The 26,833-nt window shown below is 43.4% G+C and overlaps 1 protein-coding gene across 1 annotated transcript in view; it reads right to left on the bottom strand.

Moving 5' to 3' along the window:
• Nucleotides 1-23,580, bottom strand: part of LOC147706663 (uncharacterized) — a 95,039-nt gene extending 71,459 nt beyond the window's left edge. Inside the window, exon 1 of the mRNA XM_086925228.1 lies at nucleotides 23,445-23,580. Within this exon, the coding sequence (XP_086781354.1) occupies nucleotides 23,445-23,580 (136 nt within the window). The remainder of the gene's footprint in view (nucleotides 1-23,444) is intronic.
• Between the last annotated feature and the right edge of the window lie 3,253 nt (nucleotides 23,581-26,833).

Genomic DNA, 26,833 nt, shown 5'->3' with positions numbered 1-26,833 from the left:
AGCGAAAATATATATATTTTTTTCTCGAAAAAGTTGCGGGGTGCGCGCACTCGGGCGCGCACACCTATTTACAAAAGTGTGAAAATGGAGATAAATCAGAAGTTTGAGTGCTTTGATATAAGGTGGCTCTGAAAAGAGCCCTTGTGTTAATTGAGTTGTTTCTGTATTTATAAGTAAGTACCGATGCAGAGTTTGATATAATATTGTTGGCAGCATTTTGAAAGGAAAGACAGGGGCCCATTTTCTGGTTAACAGGTGACCAGGCCAACTTTTCACGCCAGGCCCATTCCTGCAAAGTCGACCGCCATTTTTAGGAGATCTGCAACCACCGGCAGTCACTGGGTTGCAGGAGCAGATGGACTCAAGCCTGTCGGGCGAAGCATCGTTGCACCGCCACAGTGGACGAGACCCTGCTGGGTGAGTGGAGCGTCGCTGTACCGCAACAGTGGGCGAGTCCTTTGCTGGGCTCGTGGAGCGTCCCTATACCGCCACAGTATGCGAACGCTTTGCTGGGCTCGTGGAGTGTCCCTATATCGCCACAGAGTACGAACCCTTTCCCGGGTGCATGGATCGTTGGGGGTGCAGCTGAGGGGCCTCCATCTGGGGAGGCTCGTCCGCGCCGCCTCTCCCTCCCAGTGGACCCCACGGCGTCTTGCTGACATTTGTTATGGCGGGACCAGGCGATGAAGAGAGGGGGAGGTCGGATATATATGAGTTATACTATTAGGTATGTCACATCCCCCTTGTGGCCTGCAAGGCACCGAAAAAAGAAGAGAATGGGAAGACAACTACATCTCGGGTCGGGCCCATGCCTTCTCTGGCCGATGGCGGCCGGCCGCTCTTTGCCACGGCCCCAGGAAAGGATCCCTTGGTTCATCCTGGGGACAGGCCTTGGCTTGTGGTGTCTCCTCCGGACTATTCGCGTAATGGTTCTCCACCCCAGGCCGTTGCCGACGGCTTTTGTAGACTTTCCGACTCTCAAAAACCCTACTAGAAAGCAGCCCAAAAGTAGCCCAACATTGCTACTTTGGGGAAGGAGGGGCTGCGCGCGAGCGGAATTTTTTTTTGCTGCGTGACGTCTATTAACGTTCGATTCAAAGGAAATCAGGAAGTGTTGACCGCCATTTTGTCACTGCGAGTAAATATATTGTCATTTCAAAGCGTTGAAACATGGAAAGGGGAGAAGGTAGAGATTGTTTTGCTGCATAGGTTTTCTCAGGGTGTGCAGTAAGGTCCTTAAAAGCGAAAATATATATATTTTTTTCTCGAAAAAGTTGCGGGGTGCGCGCACTCGGGCGCGCACACCTATTTACAAAAGTGTGAAAATGGAGATAAATCAGAAGTTTGAGTGCTTTGATATAAGGTGGCTCTGAAAAGAGCCCTTGTGTTAATTGAGTTGTTTCTGCATTTATAAGTAAGTACCGATGCAGAGTTTGATATAATATTGTTGGCAGCATTTTGAAAGGAAAGACAGGGGCCCATTTTCTGGTTAACAGGTGACCAGGCCAACTTTTCACGCCAGGCCCATTCCTGCAAAGTCGACCGCCATTTTTAGGAGATCTGCAACCACCGGCAGTCACTGGGTTGCAGGAGCAGATGGACTCAAGCCTGTCGGGGGAAGCATCGTTGCACCGCCACAGTGGACGAGACCCTGCTGGGTGAGTGGAGCGTCGCTGTACCGCAACAGTGGGAGAGTCCTTTGCTGGGCTCGTGGAGCGTCCCTATACCGCCAGAGTATGCGAACGCTTTGCTGGGCTCGTGGAGTGTCCCTATATCACCACAGAGTACGAACCCTTTGCCGGGTGCATGGATCGTTGGGGGTGCAGCTGAGGGGCCTCCATCTGGGGAGGCTCGTCCGTGCCGCCTCTCCGTCCCAGTGGACCCCACGGCGTCTTGCTGACATTTGTTGTGGCCGGACCAGGCGATGAAGAGAGGGGGAGGTCGGATATATATGAGTTATACTATTAGGTATCTCACATCACCCTTGTGGCCTGCAAGGCACCGAAAAAAGAAGAGAATGGGAAGACAACTACATCTCGGGTCGGGCCCATGCCTTCTCTGGCCGATGGCGGCCGGCCGCTCTTTGCCACGGCCCCAAGAACGGATCCCTTGGTTCATCCTGGGGACAGGCCTTGGCGCGTGGTGTCTCCTCCGGACTATTTGCGTAATGGTTCTCTACCCCAGGCCGTTGCCGACGGCTTTTGTAGACTTTCTGACGCTCAAAAACCCTACTAGAAAGCAGCCCAAAAGTAGCCCAACATTGCTACTTTGGGGAAGGAGGGGCTGCGCGCGAGCGGAATTTTTTTTTGCTGCGTGACGTCTGTTAACGTTCGATTCGAAGGAAATCAGGAAGTGTTGACCGCCATTTTGTCACTGCGAGTAAATGGTGCTCCACATTGTAAATGCGGCACACCATGGGTGGCAGAGCAGCGGTGCACATTAACTGGTGCATCTCTGGGGATGCGCCAGTTAACATAAATCTGCTCCTTTACATTTAAGTATGAGCAGGGGACACAGAGTTGGTGAAGCTTATCGAAGGTTAAAAAGAGATGAGTCCTGTTCACTGAAAACTTGGACATAGGACTCACCTCCTCAGCATCGTTGGACATGGCCAAATAATAGCTGCAAAATGTAACTGTTGTTAAACAATTTTACTATTATAGTGTCTGAGATTTGTCCCTTACTCTGCAACATCTCATTGTTGTTCTCTTTCTTTAAAGATAAGGACATTAACCATGAGTGATAATGAGCAATCCGTTGGTCTCGATCTTATTGTTGAACATGTCATTGAAACGTCAGTGGAAGTGGAACCCTTAGATGATTTAAATCCTGAGGATGATGAAGAACATGATGAGGATGCCAATTTGTCAGAATTGTATGACATAGGGTGGGAAGCTGACGTGCTTCAGCATATGGAACTATAAACATTTATTTTTCAAATTTACTGGAAATAAAAAGTGAAAATGTAAACCGTTTCATTTAAAATTAAACATAACTTGAAAAACAGGTTATGTGTAGTGTCTTTAATAAAATAGTCAAATATGCTCATAAAAATATTTCTAAACCAATGAAAAGCCTTAACAAGTCACATGACCTGTTATGCTTACGTTACGCGCTCCGCGCCGCGCCCCGGATTGTTGGTCATTCAAACTGAGGCTGGCGTCAGCATGAGAGTGCCAACGTCTCGTGGCTACGCCATTCAGTAAATATTGTTGGCAGCATTTTGAAAGGAAAGATCTGCAACCACCGGCAGTCACTGGGTTGCAGGAGCTGATGGACTCAAGCCTGTCGGGCGAAGCATCGTTGCACCGGCACAGTGGACGAGTCCTTTGCCAGGTGCATGGAGCGTTGCTGCACCGCAAGAGTGGATGAGTCCTTTGACGGGTGCATGGAGCGTTGGGGGTGCAGGTGAGGGGCCTGCACGTGGGGAGGCGGGAGAGGCTCGTCCGCGCCGCCTGTCCCTCCCAGTGCACCCCACAGCGTCTTGCTGACATTTGTTATGGCCGGACCAGGCGGTGAAGAGAGGGGGGGGGTCAGAAGCATATGCAAGACATCCCCCCTCGTGGCCTGCAAGGCGCCGAAAGATTATCGTCCGCGCCGTCTCTCCCTCCCAGTGTACCCCACGGCGTTTTGCTGACATTTGTTATGGCCGGACCAGGCGATGAAGAGAGGGGGGGGGTCGGAGGCATATGCAAGACATCCCCCCCTCGTGGCCTGCAAGGCGCCGAAAGAGGAAGAGAATGGGAAGAGAACTACATCTCGGGTCGGGCCCATGCCTTCTCTGGCCGATGGCGACCGCCTGCTCTTTGCCACGGTCCCAGGAACGGATTCCTTGGTTCATCCTGGGGACAGGCCTTGGCGCATGGTGTCGCCTCCGGACTATTCGCGTAATGGTTCTCCATAGTTGTTTTAATATATTTTTGTTCAAGAATAAAAACGTTTTAATCTGTTATTTTGCTGTCCTGTGGTATATTTCTAATATTTGTCGCTCTGATGTCGTTTCCCCTCCCAAATGGAACATGTGATTGTAATCTACAGCCGGACATTCCGACAGGACATGAGAGCAAAAGGGGGGGGGTTCAGATCTGAAGTTGGGCAGGCGATAAGATCACGTTTTGCTATGTAGGGCTATCTATGTTCGTGATGGGGCCTAAAAGGGGGCAAGATGGCGTTGAGCTCGGTTTCTCTCACTAGTTTCATATTTCTCATGAGGGGTTGTTCCTAATGTTTCTATTTTAGCAAGGTCAAAAAGAGATCCTATCAGTGGCCTATTGATTTTGTTCGATTCCTTTTGTTTTCTCTAACGAGTTTTAAGTTAAAGTTTGCTAGTACGATACAGCGGCTAGTCCGCATTTTATATATATGTCTTTTTTATTAGGGGTGTTTTCCGGTGGAGTCGGACGATCTACCTCTAATAAACGGTAAGTGTTCCTCTGAAGGAATGCGTCTTGAAAGTGGCTGACTGTAATGTATGATATTTCACTCAGTGACTTTCAGGCCCATGCTGTTTCAAAACTGTGCATGTGTTTGAAGCAGGCGTAGGTATTGACGCAGCATAGAAACTACTAGGAACCAATTGGAAGTGTTGTTTTCAAGTCACATGACTTCACATGCGCGTCTCAGGACGTGTACGCGGTGATAGTATCTGGTTGGAAGTAGCGGTCCAATTTCAAAACGTGAAAAGGAGTAAATCGAAACATATCCGGATTTAATATATCTTCTGAGTAGTATAAGTTCTATGGTGGGTGTATGAAGAAATTTAATAAGTTGCAATCGCGAGCTTTTCCCGAAATATATATATAGGTGGTTGCGCGCACACGGTCGCGCACGATCGAAAGCCGATAAACGCCCTTTATAATATGCTCCTGGAGCTGTTTTTCGAAAGTTCAAATTGCAAAGTTTTCACGAAATATATAGGCAGGTGCGCGCACTCGGTCGTGCACGAAAGCCTGGAAATGCGATATCCATTTTATTGACAACTGTTGCCGAGAGTGCGCACACCGGGTCGCGCACGAAAGTTTAGTAAGGCTATTTTTATTTACATACAAATTTTAATGTGTTTAAAAAAAGGCAAGGTACAGACTTTCGAATTCTGTATCGCTTTACAAGGAGTCTCTATGCAACTTGAACAGTGAAGAAAACGGCTTGTTTTCGAAAAAAACTATTGCCAGAACTTTATTGCCAAAAGTATAGGTTGCATACACGACATTTTTCTGAATTAGCATTTTAAAAACCAATGAAATTCACAGAAAAAACCATAGGTTTTACACACGTTATAGTTAGGAAGTAGCATTTAAAAAACCTATGAAATTCACTGAAAAAACCATAGGTTTGACACCAGTTATAGTTAGCTGGAAATTTTACTGACATAAAACCAATGAAATTCCACGTTATAGTTAGTTGGACTCACTATAACTTGCGCGTGCAATGCACTGCTGATGACGTCACATATTACATCACTCATGACATGGTCAGTGACATCACTCATGACATCACTGATGACACCATCCTGTGAATATGTGTCTTTCTGAAAAATAAATATTAGTGAGTAATGTTTAAATATTTAAATATATATATATTAGTGTTTCACTTTGTGTATAAGTGGCTACATGTGTTGGTAAGTAGCTACATGCGTATGTATATGGGTTATTAGATGTTTCTCTTAGTATCAGTATGAGTGTCTATATGGTTTGGTGGGGGTATTACTTAGCACATAGATGCATGAGTGACTGACTCTCTGTTTGTATGTGTTTTGAAGACAGCATATGTGCAGGACTGTATGGGTGGATGAGTGTGTATATGTGTTTGTTAGTGAGTGAATGACTGTCTCACTAGTGTCTTTATCAGTAACGACATATGTTTTAATCTAGTATATGTGAATATTGATGTATATAAGTGAGTATATGTGAGAGTAAGAGATTGAAAGAGTTCCTGTTTAAATAAGTATGTGTTTCTATAAGTGATTGTTTAAGAGAATAAATATGTGTAATTTTCAATAGAAGTAAGGTGGAAGTGTGTGTATAACTCTATATTCAAATAAATGGATGTTCAATAGTTTATTTGCACGTGTGAGTATGTCTGTGAGTAACTTTTCGATGATTGTCGGTGTGTAACAGGATGTATAGGTGTATCATTTCATATGATGAGTGAGTATATGTATGAGTGGCTGTGTATATAGATGGTGGAATTACTGAATTACTTGTTATAACTGATATGGGTATCTGCATTTTTTTTTAAATTTCAGTTTCTATTTTTGAATATGTGTTTCAAGGATTACATTACAGTGAAAGGAGGTCTGTCACTATGTCACAAGGATGGTGTCATCAGTGATGTCACTGACCATGTCATGAGTGATGTAATATGTGACGTCATCAGCAGTACATTGCACGCGCAAGCTATAGTGAGTCCAACTAACTATAACGTGGAATTTCATTGGTTTTATGTCAGTAAAATTTCCAGCTAACTATAACTGGTGTCAAACCTATGGTTTTTTCAGTGAATTTCATAGGTTTTTTAAATGCTACTTCCTAACTATAACGTGTGTAAAACCTATGGTTTTTTCTGTGAATATATATATATATATATATATATATATATATATATATATTCACTGAAAAAACCATAGGTTATAGACCATATATAGTTAGGAATTTGCATTTACAAAACCTTGAAAATTCACTGAAAAAACCATAGGTTAGAGACCATATATAGTTAGCTGGACATTTTATTGACAAAAAACCAATGAAATTCCATATATAGTTAGTTGCACTAACTATATATCGCGCACCCGCAATCCACTGCTGATGATGTCACATATTACATCATTCATGACATGGTCAGTGACATCACTGATGACATCACTGATGACATCTCAAATGACATCACTGATGACATCACTGATGACATCTCAAATGACATCACTGATGACATCATCTAGTGTCTGTGTGTTTTTGTAAAGTTTAAATATGTTTTACATATTGAAGAATGAGTGGATGTATGGAAGACTGAGTGTGTGTGTGGCTGGCTGGGAGGTGTGTGACTCTGTGCATATCAATGTGTACTTGTATCAGTGATTGTATAAGAGAGTAAGTATGTGTTAGTATATGTGTGAAAAGTATGGTGTTCTGTGTTTAACTGTATAGATGAGGAAATCGAAGTGTGATTGATTCTTCACAGGACTGACTAGGTGTATGAGTGCATATGATAGTGTTGTAATAATGAGTGACTGTATGTATGAGTGATTGTATGGGTGAATGAGTGAATGTGTGTGTAGACGTAGGAATCAGTGAGTGCGTATGTAGTAACTGGTATTGGTGTGTCATGATGTCATCAGTGATGTCATTTGAGATGTCATCAGTGATGTCATTTGAGATGTCATCAGTGATGTCATCAGTGATGTCACTGAAGTATAGTGTTCTGTGTTTAACTGTATAGATGAGGAAATGGAAGTGTGATTGATTCTTTACAGGACTGACTAGGTGTGTGAGTAACTCCATGGATGAGTGGCAGTGTGTGAGTGTCTGCATAGGTGTATGAGTGCATATGATAGTGTAATAATGAGTGACTGTATGTATGAGTGATTGTATGGGTGAATGAGTGAATGTGTGTGTAGACGTAGGAATCAGTGAGTGCGTATGTAGTAACTGGTATTGGTGTGTCATGATGTCATCACTGATGTCATTTGAGATGTCATCAGTGATGTCATCAGTGATGTCATTTGAGATGTCATCAGTGATGTCATCAGTGATGTCACTGACCATGTCATGAATGATGTAATATGTGACATCATCAGCAGTGGATTGCGGGTGCGCGATATATAGTTAGTGCAACTAACTATATATGGAATTTCATTGGTTTTTTGTCAATAAAATGTCCAGCTAACTATATATGGTCTCTAACCTATGGTTTTTTCAGTGAATTTTCAAGGTTTTGTAAATGCAAATTCCTAACTATATATGGTCTATAACCTATGGTTTTTTCAGTGAATTTCATTGGTTTTTTAAAAGCTAATATCTATAGCTGTAAAATATATTCTTTATTACGTGACGTATCACGTAGCCACGTGAGACGCCTCATGACGCGTCGCATAACCGTGACGTATCGGTTCTGCAGCGCAAACAAAACCCGTAACGTAAGCGTGCCGGAGCACGCTTACAGATATATATATTTTTTTTAACCTTAATTAGACAAAATCCACACGTGCACATATCTTGAGGCCTTGCAAAGGCACATCAAACAAACAGTCCCTACAATTTTGCCAAGTTTGCTGGAAATCTATTCCCTTAATTTTTTTTTTACTGTTTCTCTTGGTTTTCCCCTTGTTACGCTTACCGGGACGCTACCCGGTACGCGAACCGGACGCTCCAAAAACACAAGATGGCGGACTCCCGTTACGCTGCCGGTTAGCTGCCCGGTTCGCGTACCGGGAAGCGCCTCTACCGTGAAAAATCGCGGGGGACTTTAATATCCCCCTCATAAATCCTAGGGGGTCAGGAGGGGTTTACCTTGCCCCCTTTCCTTCATTTCCCCCTTCTTTTTTCACCACATCTTGTCTCTCGAACCTACCGAGAGACAAGATGGCGGCCGCTCCGGACTGTTTACAATGTTGACAGCTACGCTGCCGGTTAGCTGCCCGGTTAGCTGCCCGGTGAGCTGCCCGGTTCGCGTACCGGGACGCGCCTCTACGGCGTAAAATCGCAAAATTTTTTGCCCCGCGGGGCACTTTAATATCCCCCTCATCAATCCTAGGGGGTCAGGAATGGTCTACCTTGCCCCCTTTCCTTCATTTCCCCCTTCGTTTTTCACCACATCTTGTCTCTCGATCGTACCGAGAGACAAGATGGCGGCCGCTCCGGTTTGTTTAGAATGTTGACAGACACCGGAGAGCCAATCAGATTCGCTTCGCGAAGTTCCGTTACGCGTCAGGTACGCGAACCGGGGCGCTAACCGGAGCGCTGTCACAGATATATATATTTTTTTAAACGTTAATTTCTCAAAATCCACTGGAGCACATATATTGAGACATAGCAAAGGCACGTCGGGCAAACCATATCTACAATTTTGCCAAGTTTCATGTAAATCTATTCAGCCGTTCGAGCTAAAAGTGAGTCCAACCGCCCTATGGAAAAATGAATGGGAAAAACGCGTTTTGGGACCCCCCTTTGTTCTCGGCCCCCCCTTGACGAAACCCCACCAGATTTTCAGGGGCTGCTCAGAAAAAAAATGTGCCATTTTCCTGAAAATTTCAGCCAATTCCGTCCACAAACGCCAAAGTTATTAGACATAGAATTTTCAGAAATCCCATAGAGAAAAAATCCTAACTATATATACCCACTGGCTATCGCCAGTAGGTAATATACATATATAAACATATGTAATCTGCATATCTATATAAATATAAATGCATGCATACATATACATATATGCATACATATGCATGTTATTTACATGAAAGTTTTAAAAACACTAATTAAAGCAAAGCTAAAAAGCCACCTCATTACAAACAGAATGGCTTTAACTTAAACGAGGGCGAGATCTATTGCATTTTCAATGCTTGTTTACTTTGGTTCTATCAAGAAGGCATTCAGATGTGTCACACATTTGCCATAAATTCTGAATGTTAGCACTCTAGTTGCTCATTAGATCACTGTAGTCAAGCTAGTGCTCACCAGGGAAGTCTGCTGCTAATCATGGTTTGCAGCCATTTTCCCGCATTTTTTATCCCGCAGACTTTCAGTCCGCATACCATTATCCCGCAAGGTCATTGAGCTCGCATACCATTATCCCGCATTTTTTCAAAACGCATGTGCATTTATCGCGCATGCCTTTACAAAGAATTACGTTTTAAAGGCATGTATGGTAAATGCATTTGCGTTGTGAAAACCACGATGACGAGAGAGGTAAGTGGGTTTGTGTTAATTTTTTCGTGGGTTAGTGATTGTGTAGTGTAGTATAGTGTTGTGTAGTGTAGTGTTGTGTTAGTGTAGTGTAGAGTTGTGGTGGTTGTTTAGTGTAGGGTCATGCTGGGGGTAGTGTTTTAGGGTTTAGGGTTGTGTTGTAGTGTTTGCGTAGTGTAGGGTCATGCTGGGGGTAGTGTTTTAGGGTTTAGGGTTGTGTTGTAGTGTTTGCGTAGTGTAGGGTCATGCTGGGGCTAGTGTTTTAGGGTTTAGGGTAGTGTTGTAGTGTTTGCGTAGTGTAGGGTCATGCTGGGCGTAGTGTTTTAGGGTTTAGGGTAGTGTTGTAGTGTTTGCGTAATGTAGGGTCATGCTGGGGTGTAGTGTTTTAGGGTTTAGGGTAGTGTTGTAGTGTTTGCGTAGTGTAGGGTCATGCTGGGTGTAGTGTTTTAGGGTTTTGGGTAGTGTTGTAGTGTTTGCGTAGTGTAGGGTCATGCTGGGGGTAGTGTATTAGGGTTTTGGGTAGTGTTGTAGTGTTTGCGTAGTGTAGGGTCATGCTGGGGGTAGTGTTTTAGGGTTTTGGGTAGTGTTGTAGTGTTTGCGTAGTGTAGGGTCATGCTGAGGGTAGTGTTTTAGGGTTTAGGGTAGTGTTGTAGTGTTTGCGTAGTGTAGGGTCATGCTGGGGGTAGTGTTTTAGGGTTTAGGGTAGTGTTGTAGTGTTTGCGTAGTGTAGGGTCATGCTGGGGGTAGTGTTTTAGGGTTTAGGGTAGTGTTGTAGTGTTTGCGTAGTGTAGGGTCATGCTGGGGGTAGTGTTTTAGGGTTTAGGGTAGTGTTGTAGTGTTTGCGTAGTGTAGGGTCATGCTGGGGTGTAGTGTTTTAGGGTTTTGGGTAGTGTTGTAGTGTTTGCGTAGTGTAGGGTCATGCTGGGGGTAGTGTTTTAGGGTTTAGGGTAGTGTTGTAGTGTTTGCGTAGTGTAGGGTCATGCTGGGGTGTAGTGTTTTAGGGTTTTGGGTAGTGTTGTAGTGTTTGCGTAGTGTAGGGTCATGCTGGGGGTAGTGTTTTAGGATTTAGGGTAGTGTTGTAGTGTTTGCGTAGTGTAGGGTCATGCTGGGGGTAGTGTTTTAGGGTTTTGGGTAGTGTTGTAGTGTTTGCGTAGTGTAGGGTCATGCTGGGGGGTAGTGTTTTAGGGTTTTGGGTAGTGTTGTAGTGTTTGCGTAGTGTAGGGTCATGCTGAGGGTGGTGTTTTAGGGTTTAGGGTAGTGTTGTAGTGTTTGCGTAGTGTAGGGTCATGCTGGGGGTGGTGTTTTAGGGTTTAGGGTAGTGTTGTAGTGTTTGCGTAGTGTAGGGTCATGCTGGGGGTAGTGTTTTAGGGTTTAGGGTAGTGTTGTAGTGTTTGCGTAGTGTAGGGTCATGCTGGGGGTAGTGTTTTAGGGTTTAGGGTAGTGTTGTAGTGTTTGCGTAGTGTAGGGTCATGCTGGGGTGTAGTGTTTTAGGGTTTTGGGTAGTGGTGTAGTGTTTGCGTAGTGTAGGGTCATGCTGGGGGTAGTGTTTTAGGGTTTAGGGTAGTGTTGTAGTGTTTGCGTAGTGTAGGGTCATGCTGGGGTGTAGTGTTGTAGGGTTTTGGGTAGTGTTGTAGTGTTTGCGTAGTGTAGGGTCATGCTGGGGGTAGTGTTTTAGGATTTAGGTTAGTGTTGTAGTGTTTGCGTAGTGTAGGGTCATGCTGGGGGTAGTGTTTTAGGGTTTAGGGTTGTGTTGTAGTGTTTGCGTAGTGTAGGGTCATGCTGGGGGTAGTGTTTTAGGGTTTAGGGTTGTGTTGTAGTGTTTGTGTAGTGTAGGGTCATGCTGGGGGTAGTGTTTTAGGGTTTAGGGTAGTGTTGTAGTGTTTGCGTAGTGTAGGGTCATGCTGGGGTGTAGTGTTTTAGGGTTTTGGGTAGTGTTGTAGTGTTTGCGTAGTGTAGGGTCATGCTGGGGGTAGTGTTTTAGGGTTTAGGGTAGTGTTGTAGTGTTTGTGTAGTGTAGGGTCATGCTGGGGGTAGTGTTTTAGGGTTTAGGGTAGTGTTGTAGTGTTTGTGTAGTGTAGGGTCATGCTGGGGGGTAGTGTTTTAGGGTTTTGGGTAGTGTTGTAGTGTTTGCGTAGTGTAGGGTCATGCTGGGGGTAGTGTTTTAGGGTTTTGGGTAGTGTTGTAGTGTTTGCGTAGTGTAGGGTCATGCTGGGGGTAGTGTTTTAGGGTTTAGGGTAGTGTTGTAGTGTTTGCGTAGTGTAGGGTCATGCTGGGGGTAGTGTTTTAGGGTTTAGGGTAGTGTTGTAGTGTTTGCGTAGTGTAGGGTCATGCTGGGGGTAGTGTTTTAGGGTTTAGGGTAGTGTTGTAGTGTTTGCGTAGTGTAGGGTCATGCTGGGGGTAGTGTTTTAGGGTTTAGGGTAGTGTTGTAGTGTTTGCGTAGTGTAGGGTCATGCTGGGGTGTAGTGTTTTAGGGTTTTGGGTAGTGTTGTAGTGTTTGCGTAGTGTAGGGTCATGCTGGGGGTAGTGTTTTAGGATTTAGGGTAGTGTTGTAGTGTTTGCGTAGTGTAGGGTCATGCTGGGGGTAGTGTTTTAGGGTTTTGGGTAGTGTTGTAGTGTTTGCGTAGTGTAGGGTCATGCTGGGGGGTAGTGTTTTAGGGTTTTGGGTAGTGTTGTAGTGTTTGCGTAGTGTAGGGTCATGCTGAGGGTAGTGTTTTAGGGTTTAGGGTAGTGTTGTAGTGTTTGCGTAGTGTAGGGTCATGCTGGGGGTAGTGTTTTAGGGTTTAGGGTAGTGTTGTAGTGTTTGCGTAGTGTAGGGTCATGCTGGGGTGTAGTGTTTTAGGGTTTTGGGTAGTGTTGTAGTGTTTGCGTAGTGTAGGGTCATGCTGGGGGTAGTGTTTTAGGGTTTAGGGTAGTGTTGTAGTGTTTGCGTAGTGTAGGGTCATGCTGGGGTGTAGTGTTTTAGGGTTTTGGGTAGTGTTGTAGTGTTTGCGTAGTGTAGGGTCATGCTGGGGGTAGTGTTTTAGGGTTTTGGGTAGTGTTGTAGTGTTTGCGTAGTGTAGGGTCATGCTGGGGGGTAGTGTTTTAGGGTTTTGGGTAGTGTTGTAGTGTTTGCGTAGTGTAGGGTCATGCTGAGGGTAGTGTTTTAGGGTTTAGGGTAGTGTTGTAGTGTTTGCGTAGTGTAGGGTCATGCTGGGGGTAGTGTTTTAGGGTTTAGGGTAGTGTTGTAGTGTTTGCGTAGTGTAGGGTCATGCTGGGGTAGTGTTTTAGGGTTTAGGGTAGTGTTGTAGTGTTTGCGTAGTGTAGGGTCATGCTGGGGGTAGTGTTTTAGGGTTTAGGGTAGTGTTGTAGTGTTTGCGTAGTGTAGGATCATGCTGGGGGTAGTGTTTTAGGGTTTAGGGTAGTGTTGTAGTGTTTGCGTAGTGTAGGGTCATGCTGGGGTGTAGTGTTTTAGGGTTTTGGGTAGTGTTGTAGTGTTTGCGTAGTGTAGGGTCATGCTGGGGGTAGTGTTTTAGGGTTTAGGGTAGTGTTGTAGTATTTGCGTAGTGTAGGGTCATGCTGGGGTGTAGTGTTGTAGGGTTTTGGGTAGTGTTGTAGTGTTTGCGTAGTGTAGGGTCATGCTGGGGGTAGTGTTTTAGGATTTAGGTTAGTGTTGTAGTGTTTGCGTAGTGTAGGGTCATGCTGGGGGTAGTGTTTTAGGGTTTAGGGTTGTGTTGTAGTGTTTGCGTAGTGTAGGGTCATGCTGGGGGTAGTGTTTTAGGGTTTAGGGTTGTGTTGTAGTGTTTGTGTAGTGTAGGGTCATGCTGGGGGTAGTGTTTTAGGGTTTAGGGTAGTGTTGTAGTGTTTGCGTAGTGTAGGGTCATGCTGGGGTGTAGTGTTTTAGGGTTTTGGGTAGTGTTGTAGTGTTTGCGTAGTGTAGGGTCATGCTGGGGGTAGTGTTTTAGGGTTTAGGGTAGTGTTGTAGTGTTTGTGTAGTGTAGGGTCATGCTGGGGGTAGTGTTTTAGGGTTTAGGGTAGTGTTGTAGTGTTTGTGTAGTGTAGGGTCATGCTGGGGGTAGTGTTTTAGGGTTTAGGGTAGTGTTGTACTGTTTGTGTAGTGTAGGGTCATGCTGGGGGTAGTGTTTTAGGGTTTAGGGTAGTTTAGTTGTTTAGTGTATGCTAAAGGCATATTCGTTCTAAAAGTTTTCGTTATTTTAATTTGCGGCCTAATAGTACATGCGGGATTTTTTTTGCGGACTGATGGTATGCGGGATTTCGTCATATATTCGCTAATCATACTTTCTATGGCAAAATGAACCCCCTCATTTTGTTCCTTTTTAAATTAAATGTTTTAAGAGTTACCACTTTATTCCAATCAAGATGGCTTCAGGTGTGCCATACCTTTGTAATAAGTAGGACTGTTAGCACTCTAGTTGTTCTTTAGAACACTCTGGGACAATCTGTCATTGGGCTATAGTTGGGCTACATCTGGCTGATATTTGGGCTACATTTGGTTTTTTTGTCTCTGGTGGCCATCTTTGGGCTACATTGGGCTACATTGGGCTACATTGGGCTACATTTGGGCTCCAACATATATATAGCCCAATGTAGCCCAATTTATATTTTTCAAAGTTAATTTTCGTAAAAACCACTGGAGCCTATATCTTGAGACATAGCAAAGGCACATCGGGCTACCAGTCCCTACAATTTTGCCAAGTTTGGTGTAAATCCATTCAGCCGTTCAGGCTAAAAGTGAGGCCAACCGCCCTATGGAAAATTGCATGGGAAAAACACGTTTTGGGACCCCCCTTTTTTCTCGGCCCCCCCTTGACGAAAACCCCCCAAATTTTCAGGGGCTGCTCAGAAACAAAATGTTCCATTTTCCTGAAAATTTCAGCCAATTCTGTCCTCATAAGCCAAAGTTATTCGACATAGAATTTTCAAAAATCCAATAGGAAAAAAATCCAAACTATATATACCTACTGGCTATCGCCAGTAGGTAATATATATATATATATATATATATATATATATTCACTGAAAAAACGATGGGTTATAGACCATATATAGGGGGTCATTATGATTGCGGATTTTCCGCATCCTCGGGGCCGGCGGAAGCCACCGCCGGCCCCGAGGATGCGGAAAATCCGCAGCGGACAGACCAAAGACCCACCGCCAGATTAGGATGGCTGGTGGGTCCTGGTTTCCGTCCGCAGCTTTTCCGCTGCGGTCGGATTACAACCACGGCGGAAAAGCTCTAATATGGTGACGGTGTCTTCCAGACACCGTCCACCATATTAGGATGGCCAGTAAAGTATGCTTTTCCGCGGCGGGTTTTCCACCGCGGAAAAGCATACGGAACTTCACTGCGGGGGCCCGTTGCGGGCCCCCTAGGTGAAGGGGGGGTGGGGGGTGCACATGGGGGGTACCTATGGTACCCCCCTGCATTTGCATGCAGAAAGCGGCAGGCACCGCGCGGTGTGACTAACAGTCACAATAAATTCTTGTAACTTCCTCTGCCACATCTTCCTGTGAGACATCTTCCTCTGACCACCATACGTCAATCCAAAGACACCGATCAAGTATAAGTATACCTCCCTTTGCCCAAGCAAACCAGAGGAGACAGAGACTTCCAGGGCGACACTCTGCCCGAGGCGCTGCAACCTGCGTCATGCCACAGCTCCAGCTGGCAGAGGTCCATCCCCCATCTGTGGGTGTCCAGCTCAAGATCAGGATGAAGTCCCACTAAGGTAGTGGGGTTAGACTAACTCCTAGGGGTATTCTTGGCTCTCTAAAGACCTAAACACATGCTAGGTACTCTTAGGTACATCTAGTTAGGCATCCTAGGAGTATAGGCTTTATCTTAATGCATTCTGTATTTCATGTATTTGTTCATTACTATTGCAAAATGGTATAACTATACAAAGCTTTTTTATTTAACTGCACTGCTGGCCATATTTCTCTGCTACTGTCCAACAGTTGTCGCAGCATATATAACCAGTACTAGAAGAACAACTGTGCAATAAATTTTATGGTAAACACACCCGACTGTTTCTTCGATGTACTTCTCTGAGATGAGTGACTGAATGAAAAGTAGTATATTGTTTCCATGATCCTGAGGGATGTGAGTTTTATGTTATGTGGTTGCCAGAAGCTATTCCCTTCTTGTCTTCAAGAAGTTTCTAGTGGCCTCTGAGCTAGCTGGTACACAGTAATTAAGTTTAATATACATAATAGGGGCATACAGACCTCAGTCCTATGCCAAGCCTATCGTGTATGTTATTCCAATGCGCAGAACCCATAAGGATATAGGAACTACACTACATGGCGCCCAACAGTGAAAGTGGCACTTATTTAACAACTTATAAACTGAGTAATTCAGTCATGCTTATTATCAGAGACCCCTACTCACAAAATGCCAGAGACGTCTGGAGTGGGTAGGCACAAAATTCCGCCACAGCTGAGTAGGCAAACTTCCTATATATTGGCTGTTGGTTAAACAAGCTTGAAGGAAAAAGTTCCCGAACAATTGTGCCTTTTTAAAACCTTATCTGAAAACCCTTTTCTAGGACATTTTGTTTTCATAACACAATGTCTGCCGAGGCAGCTGCTTCTGTCACTGGGACACAGGTCTCAAACGACAAAGAGGAAGCAAATGCAATACATTTTGCACCCAAAATCAGGCATGGATTCACACAAAAACACCTCAGACATGATTTAACAGACCGAGGAGTTACAGTGATAATTCTAGAGGCACACGAAGATTATCAAACAGATGTGTTCTATTCTTGTGTTATATTCCGAGCAGTAAATGCAATAACTCAGACTTTTCATTCTTACATACATGAAAAAGTCCCAGCGGTCTACACTCCTTTTGAGGAGATTAAGATTCCGCTCACTAACCAGAATCACAATTTCTGGTTTAATGGCGCCCTACAAACAAATAAATACAACCAGGCTTAGTCCACTAGGTAGACTAGGAGCTACATGGCCGACATTAGCCTGCTACACACCACTTCCTGACATTGATATAATGCCACAAGATACACTGCTCTTACAACACAAAGAGTTGGTAAAACTCTTAGAGCCAAGACGCAACTTGTCATGAGGACACTTGGTGTCCAGCCCACGATAGCTACAAATAATACAGCTCCTACACAGAGCACCGCTACTAAAATCACTCCACAAAAGTTACACACAGTAATGGATAAACTGATTCCTTTCTGGGTAGCTCAGAAAAGCACCCAGTTAGAAGCAGTATTTCTAAATACCACACTATTTGAAAGCATATAATGCTAACACTCTGCTTGCCCATAGTGATAACACCACAGTTAGAGGACTGCACCAATTGGGGTACAGTCTTGGCTGCCATATATACCAGAACTCATGGTATTCCTTCCTTAGCAGTAATTCCAGATGTCTTACGACAGATACAGAAGAAGTATGGAGCTGAACCAGCTCTGAGCTTAGGTATGAAATTACTAGGTAATTATGACCAGGTTTCAACAATAATACTAGCTAACATTGAAGGGGAAGCAGCTTCAGTGGCGATCCGCCAACACCTAAGAGAGGTCAGTCTTATAGACCAACCACAAGAACTTCCCAAAATAATTAAAACAGCATATGCAGAACTGGGAGGGGACAGATTGGGTGGAGAAGCTTTTAAAAATCACAGCTAATGGGCAGTCCTGAGAAGGACACTTCTAAGCAGACACCTACTTCTTCTAAAGAAGAAGTGGGAAAATAATAATAAAAAAAAAACATTTTTCAGAAAAGATTCTCAGTCCCAAGGTAGGTCTCCTCAACAGGAGCCCTCTGCAAAGAGGTATAACCTTTAGAATAGGGATAATATTAGGAAAACTGCAGTGCTTAATTTGTAAAAAAAAAAATAATAAAATAGTACCGGGGCTCTCGACAGGAGGACACTAGAGCTTGCACCATCCATTGCCCCTGGCAGCGCTGCCAATGACAGCACCAACACACTACTAATCATCACACTCTTAAAAATGAGACAATTCATAATATTACAGGCCCCCAAAGCTGTAAGAATGGCTTTGGAGGCAAATACTACTAATTGCAAATTTAAATATTGAACAGAAGTTGTTGTGCTTGTACCTAAATTGGCAGACATCACTACCATGTGGCAGACAGTCATAAGCCCCGGCACAAATTAAGCACTGGAAACCTGACAGGTATCAGGATACTGATACACATTCATCCCGATAAACAACAAAGGGAGAGAAGGAAAGTCAGCACACAATGAAGAGCGCAAGCAGTCCAGGGACAAGCACGCTCAGGACTCTTCTGAAACAGAAGACAAGCCACACCTCAATTTACATTTTTTTTAAAAGTGTCAAAGTTAGACTTGCACGGAATCCTAAGGACTCAACTTCTGAACGGGGATTGGGCTCAGACAATGCTAAGACTGTGCAGCAGAAGTACCAATAGCTCACCAGAACCTGAAGGAATTTCTGGCCAGCAAAATGTAATGATTACATCACCATAGAAACACCAGACAAAAGGGTGAGAGTCCCACACAAGTTATATGAAACAACACTCCGCATGGAGGAGGATGAACACAGAAAAGTAAAAGGTCTCTTTGCCAAGACCCTATAGTCTGGTTTTGACATACTGTTAGCAGAATAAGATTAGCCGCCAGCATTCGTCAGGGAGCGCCCAAAGGGAGAAAGTATATTTTTCCTGAATTTTTCAACCGTGTTCCCTGTTCACCTTAGACATAAACATGCACAGGAGTGGGCAGTAGCCCAGGCTCCAGCATTGTATAAAAATCACACTGGATGGGATGAGGACTCAACCCACCATGTGATCCTGTTAATAGTTTCACCGCATGCTCAAAGACAAAATCCTTTTAAGCAAGAAGCTAAAATACAGGTCAGTTAGATCATAGATCATCTTGAATCCAAGGGGATCGTTTAAAAATGCACTTCACAAATGAACAAACCCTTGCATCACTTATCAAAACCTGATAATACATTTAGTCTGGTTTTCATTTACAGACACTTGAACACTTGCACAAAGACACATGCTGTCCAACATGCAGGCAGTGCCTCATTAATGAATTACATTATGCGGGATAAAATACAAATCAACACTTGTTATCTCAAATGGATGTTTCTGTCAAACTTTAGCACCTGAAAACAGGTACCTAACAGGATTTAGTATATTAGAGTCCCAGAGACAATTTTTTGTCATCTCCCCCGTGGGTATAAGAACAGCTCAGGGGTATTTTCTGAAAGAATTACTGAATTGATAAAGCACTTTGATGAAAAAGTGTTGTCCTATATTCTGTGATATTTATCTAAACGGACAACCTTATGGGGAAACACTTGACCAGGGTGAGCACCATTATTATGAGATTGCCCTCTGGGGGCTACAAATTTAATTTTGAGAAAATCAGAAATTGCCCACCTCAGTGTCCTATTTTTGGGATAAGAGTTTTCAAGTGAAGGCAAAAGCCTGGCAGCCAACTTTAAAAAAAAAGTGTGCACTGCTCCAGCCTCCAAATACATTAAACAACTTCCTATCAGTACTGGGATTCCAAGATTTTGGCAGAACACACATTTTTGATTTCACAAAGTGAGAAAAACCTTTCTACGACATTTTTCAAACATGACTTTTCAGTCAAACACTGGACATAAGAACAGACCAATATTCTTTGTTCACACAGGAAGATATTATTGCTTCCAAATACATACACAGACGTGTAAACTAGCACCACTTGGTACTCAGTATCATTTTGGGTCAATTTGGGTACATTTATTTTAACTTTTAATAAAGGTGAAACTGTACCATTCACATACGATTCTCATCTGTACACAAACACTGAAATTAGTTTTAATTCAACAGAAAAATAAATATATTCTGACAACCATTCAGGCTGTAGCAAAAGAAAGAGCACTGGCTAAGGGGAAGAGGCATGATTGTTGTCACCCCAATACATGGGCTAGCATTCCTAATGCCAAAGCCTTACATCCAGAATGGATACAAAAAACTAACTCTTTTGCTGCATTAGACTTTGAATGCAGACTTGATTCAAGTTCAAAAACAGAGGCATTGCTGCAATATGAAAAAGAACACCATCTACCAAATGAAATCTTGCCTCTGGATCAGTATGAATTTAAAAAATCTACACTGATGGGTCTGCCCCACCAGCCGCTTTTGTTAAAGATCAGATGCTGGATGGCAAGTTCCGTCCTCATTGCACCAAAAAACTACCTCTAGGTAATAGCACAGCTTGGTTGGCAGCTTTAAAAGCCCCGATACTTGCACTTGTAAACACGGATCGAGAATTCCCAACACTCATTGTGTTTGATTCCTTTTACTGTGTGCAATGATATAATAAATATTTACACCATTGGGAACAAAATGGGTTTACAGATGAAACAAGGTGGCACAATTAAAATACAAAAATTATGGGAACAGGTAGTGGAGTTGAGAAACGACCTACCAAAAACTCACGTGATTAACACACTGAGTCATCAACGTGATGGCGTGCATGTTGAAGGGAATTCATTGGCTGTTGAAGCCACATGGGGGGCTGTTCACATAGCTTCCATAGCTACGCACACTCATCCAACAACGAGAAAAGACGGTTAGAATATGGTGGCTGTAATTGCTTCACGCGAAAGCAGCACAGCAGTGCCTAAGAAATTTCCACTCAAATACTCCTACAAGTTAGATGCAAACAACATTCCGTATGCTCAGATTCCTGGAGTGGGGGATAGAGTATTTCCAAATATGGATAGTAGGCAGGAATTAATCATTTAAAGCACACAAGGGCTTGGGCTCCGCGCATTCAGGGGTAATAGCTACTATTTCTTCATTGCAACAGTGCTATTGGTGGCCTGGGATCAGAAGTCTGACTATTGGCTTTGTCTTGAACTGCAACATCAGCAAACAAATGCCAGGCTACACCATCACAAGACCCGCGCAGGTCCCATTGCTAGACAGCCTCAGACTGTCCACTTGATCGTGTTGTGTAAAAGACCACTGCGGCCCCTCACATTTTGAGGTGGCTTAAAAATATATCTTAGTGGCAGTGGGTCCTTGCTCAAGTTTCCTATAAGTATGGCCTCAACACTTGGCTGACGCTCAAAACTGTTATAGAAAGATTTGCAAGTCCACAGCAGGAGATACGCAATCAACGTTACACCCTGACTGTGGCCCCACCCTTTGCTCTCGAGCCTACTGAGAGGCCATGGAAGGGATGGACGTAGTATTGAGGTACTCCTCTCCAACGCTATCCTGAGGGAATTAAGGTAGAGGAGAGGAAGGACTGGGGCATAGAGCAATCCTTAACAGCTAGGGTATTAGGCGGGCCATTAGTGGGGTCAAACACTTATATGGATTCAGGGGGAAATACACACTCAGCCAAGAAGCTCTCTAGGAGGTGTCACCTCATTTACAAAAATGGGAACCTGATCATACATGTGAAGGCACAGTGGCAGATGAAAACCATTCTGTATCTATGATCATTTGGCTGTTTTACAAGAACTAAAGGAAACAAAAAAACAAGCAAAGATTCTGTCAAAGTGAAACAGGCCACCACTGGGAAGTCAAGATAATCACAGCAAGTCCTGTCTGAATCCAAAAGTCGTGGCTCTGGGCAGAGAGAGAAAAAGATCACGGACACAAAGGAATTTGGGCCCTCATACAGAAATACATGTGCCACTCCTTAAAGTGAACGGAACAAGAACTGAACTTTTGCCGCCTCCTGCCGTGATAAAAACATCAGATTAATTTCAAATGAAAGAATCAATCAAAACCTATGTGGCCAATACTGAGCAGTAGGCCTCCTGAATTCCACAATAGTAGACGTCCCTCTCACTACTATTCCAGAAATTCAAACTGAAAGGCTCATCAGGTTTGAGCAATCAAATCCATGGAGTGGGGGACTATGCAACAATGCAATGGAACCAGTTCTCCTTGAACCAACCCTTCAAATTAAAAATAAAAATCAAGACTACACTCAAGTTGCAATTTGGCCAAAAATAAATGTGTACACCAACGTTTTTTCAACAAAAGCATCTATTAATAAAAGCTTCTACGTTTTCTCAACAAAAACATCAAATAAAAAAGGCTTCAACATTTTTCAATAGAAGCATCAATTAATAAAAGCTTGAACATTTTTCAACAAAAACATCAAATAATAATTGCTTCAACGTTTTTCAACAAAAACATCAAATAATAAATGTTTCAACGTTTTTCAACAACAGCATCAAATAATAAAAGCTTCAAAGTTTTTCAACAAAAACATCAAATAATAACTTCAACATCTGAAAGTTTTTTCAGCAGAGACATCAACTTTTAACTTCAACATTTCAAGGTTTTCAACAAAAACAGCAGAAATAACTTCAAATAAATACGATGCAATTTCAACAATTGAACTTACAGCTACTGGCTATTTCATTAACTGTGATACGTTTTCCATGGCTCCACGTGAACAGGAAGCGACAGCCAGCCCAAAAACAAACAAACATGCAAGTACGAACTAATGAACCTTTTCATTACCAAAAGATACAGACCTCGCTTCACCATGAGTAGAACTATGGAGTATTTCTGGGTTCATCTTTTTCCGTTCTGGCTTTGCTTAGAGCTAGCTTTTAGTATGACTCTTAGTGGACACTGTCTACACCACAGGATCAACATAAAACTGAAGCCACGTCCATTTTCAATTCAAATGCAAAAGAGACTTATAAATGTATTCGACCCGAACAAACCTTTATATTCTAAATGATGTACTTAATCATCCCGTTTTTAATTCTGATTAATGTAGTTTGAATTTTCATTCTTTTTCATTTATTTTTTATCATGCATTCAGTGATGTAATTACCTTCAGTACATTTTTCCGAAAACTGGGTAACTGATACAGGGTATAAAATGCTGTCTGTTTTAAGAATAATTGCTACATTTTCAGATCATGAAATGTTAGAGATTTATTCATATGGCAACGCTTTATACCTGTTACCTTCATAAAGGTTATCAACTCATACAGAATTGAAATGCATCTAGAAATGTGGTTGTTCAAGCACCAGTAGGAACGTTGCCAAACACCACCATAGATACATCAGCAGGGGAAACATTAGATGCTATTTACAACACAACAGGGCAGACCCAGCTAGGAAAATATGGGTGGTTTGGCCTTTTGACACAAATACCTGTCACAGAAATGATTCCTGAACGTCACCAAGGGACTCAGTATACATAGGCCAGGCCTATGTTATGTACAGATAACATCCAGAGGTAGTGAAATCCTACAGTGTAGGGAAGCTGTGCCTTTTTTTAAAAAAGCCCCAAAACTGACAGTAGTAAAAACGAAAGTTTTCTTTGTAAAATTCAATGCTTAAGGCAATCTGAAAAAATATTTTTGTCTTTTTTGCAAAATAGCACTCTTAAATACAGACTTAAATACAGACTGCCCATTTTTCCTTTTTGATAAATTCGGTCTCTCACATACAAGCAGTGTGACACACCTTGGGAATACCTCGAACAGGAACTATGCCTCTCATGGTTTCTAATTTAAAAGACCAGTCTGACAAGACTGCAACTTACCTGTTCTTGCAATAGAGAATGTGCATCTGTCTGACACTTCCAAAGTAAAACGCCAGCGGCTATTACCACCATGCAGGGTCTGCTGAAGTCCAATGCTTGGCTGTGTCCCAAGCGTATTCCCATCAAACCAAAGCATTCCTTGCAAATCCAGTGGGTGCCTGGTGCTTCATTTAGCAACACCAAGGTATGGATTGAGACCTCATCAGCGAATATGGCTGAAGGTGAGGTACGAGTAAATCCAGGCACACAGGTACAATCTTCAGCACCGGCTGCCTCAGAACAAGCAACACGCAGCACTGTCTTTCTGTGCTTTCACAACGACTATGCGAGGTATTAAAAAGGTCTGTTCACTGCAGCAAATGGCTACAAGAAATGTTGTAACTACCAGCACTTTTTATCTCTAGTTCTTCAAAACATGTCCTGAAACACATTTTTTCTGTTATTGTTTCACCGAGTGCTCGGAGCCTTCCCTCTAAATTGACTTTTTTAAAGAAAGCATCGTCTTCTGAAAAAAGCATGAAAGAGTTTTCAATTTTATAAACAGAAACTTTTATAAGTAACTACTTACTCTAAAGAGTATATATATATTTTTAATGACACTATAGATTTTTCCTGTCTCCACAGAGTCTATAATAATTTTACATATTTTAACTCATAAAACCCTCTCATGCAAACTACCTGCCAATTATATGCAAATGCCTATTTTAGTCACGTGGTTTGCTTTAAATGGTTTATTAACTCTTGTCCACAGAGTGGAGTGGGTGTCATGAGTGAAATTGAGGCCCTACATAGGTACCCTGTCTCAGTATAATAAGCAACAGAGAGGATGTCCCCTTATCTGAACACTCTGTGCTCTGTGCGCAGAAGACGCTCCATCCTAAATACGTAATCTCCATGTCCAACAGTGACTAACCTATGTCACAATAAATTCTTGTAACTTCCTCTGACACATCTTCCTGTGAGACATCTTCCTCTGACCACCATACGTCAATCCAAAGACACCGATCAAGTATAAGTATACCTCCCTTTGCCCAAGCAAACCAGAGGAGACAGAGACTTCCAGGCCGACACTCTGCCCGAGGCGCTGCAACCTGCGTCATGCCACAGCTCCAGCTGGCAGAGGTCCATCACCCATCTGTGGGTGTTCAGCTCGAGATCAGGATGAAGTCCCACTAAGGTAGTGGGGTTAGACTAACTCCTAGGGGGATTATTGGCTCTCTAAAGACCTATTCTAACAACAAGGGGGGACAGATAGAGGACAATATTTACCGGGGTCCAATGTACGTGTCTTACAACTAGATATTAAAAGCGTGTACAGAGTTCCCCACACAAAGTGGAGTAAAATGAGGGAGTGACTCTCTCTCTGAAAAATGTTGGTCGTGCAGCAGGGAATAAGGTAATCCCTTGACGGAATTAAGGATGCCTCACACAATTAAAAGGCTGGACGACTGTTGCCATCCTACCCAATGATTGTATCGTGTCATCATTGGCCTCCCGCTCCAGCGACAGGCTGGCGGTGCAATGCCTGCCGGGTAGCACTGGGTGCTACTCTTTAGCGGAGTTATTTTATTCCTAGGCCAATAGATGCGTGTGTGTGAGGGGCCTAAAGAGTGCAGTAGTGAGCGTGAGTGAAGAGTTAAAAGAGGTCAGTAGAGTCCATTAAGAAAACTTTAATGATATGGCTCACTGTCTCGTTAAAATTGGTGAAGGGAGGGGTACCGAAGCACAAAGAGTAAGGTAATTTGGCCTCGATCAACCCTCGCCTATGGTGCGGTCAACATGTTTCATGCCACTCGGGCAATTCTTCAGGACCTAAGTAAGCTCATCAACTTGCAGGGAATTTCAAACCGTTAGAAAGAAATTACGTATACAACCTGCATGATATGGCAGGAAGGAATCCTACGTGAGTTCCCGCCCCTTAATCCCTGGTAGACGGTCCCCACAGACTGTCCTTGTGGGGCCTGAGCTGTAAGGTAGTTACCTTATTCGCTCGAGGCACTAGGCTTGTCAGCACCTACCCCTACCACAGCGGCGAGATCGCAGGACAGCCGGTCCTGCGATCTCGCCGCTGTGGTAGGGGTAGTATTCCTTCCTGCCATATCATGCAGGTTGTATACGTAATTTCTTTCTAACGGTTTGAAATTCCCTGCAAGTTGATGAGCTTAGGTACATCTAGTTAGGCATCATAGGAGTATAGGCTTTATCCTAACGCATTCTGTATTTCATGTATTTGTTCATTACTATTGCAAAATGGTATAACTATACAAAGCTTTTTTATTTAACTGCACTGCTGGCCATAATTCTCTGCTTCTGTCCAACAGTTGTCGCAGCATATATAACCAGTACTAGAAGAACAACTGTGCAATAAATGTTATTGTAAACACACCCGACTGTTTCTTCTATGTATTTCTCCGAGATGAGTGACTGAATGAAAAGTAGTATATTGTTTCCATGATCCTGAGGGATGTGGGTTTTATGTTATGTGGTTGCCGGAAGCTATTCCCTTCTTGTCTTCAAGAAGTTTCTAGTGGCCTCTGAGCTAGCTGGTATACAGTAATTAAGTTTAATATACATAATAGGGGCATACAGACCTCAGTCCTATGCCAAGCCTATCGTGCATGTTATTCCAATGCGCAGAACCTATAAGGGAAATAGGAACTACACTACAGTGTTTGTAGAGTGCCTACAATTGGTTGCTTCTCTGTCACTCCTGGATTAGCTCCAAAAATCCTCCTTGGTGGTGTAACCAAGCCCCCAAATGATTTGGCATTTCTGACGCTACTGAGTGAACTCCATATACGACCCCGAACAGATGTCTGCAACACTTGTGCTTATGCACAGCGACAGTCAGTGCACTGTGCCCCGTCACATCATCAAACTTCACACACCTCAATAACATGTACCACATAATTCAAACCCAAATGGCTCCTTCAATCAGGCGCTCCAAAGAGGGCCCATGTATACGATGGAAAGTGGAGCAGTTGACAAACACGCCAAGAGAAGGAGGCACCATATAAATCATCAATTGGACCATCTTAGGAAGGGCATTAGGACACAAAAGAGGTATGGGGAGCGATATAGACTCAGACCGGAATAAATGTCATTGTCAACTAACCTCGAGCATGTATAGGGCATCCTATAGTTATTCTACTAAAAGTAATGCTGCACTGACATCTTTAATATAGCATTAATGTAAGTCTGGATGGAGTCAGGAATGGAGCTAAGCGTGAGCCACACTGAAAATCAACAGGGACAGTTGAGGCAGGGGTCTGTTTTCATCTAAAGTTATAAAGCCTTAGCTCATCCTTCAAAATATGTAGTTGTTTTGGTGGCTTCAATGGCAAGCCTCTGTTCTGTGAGTGTGTATGTGTGTGTGTATGTGTTGGTGT

The sequence above is a fragment of the Lissotriton vulgaris genome, chromosome 6 (genome assembly GCF_964263255.1).
Source record: "Lissotriton vulgaris chromosome 6, aLisVul1.2, whole genome shotgun sequence".
Classification (NCBI taxonomy): Eukaryota; Metazoa; Chordata; class Amphibia; order Caudata; family Salamandridae; genus Lissotriton; species Lissotriton vulgaris.
Note: the sequence above shows the minus strand (reverse complement) of the source record. Positions and strands in the feature narration are given on the sequence as shown.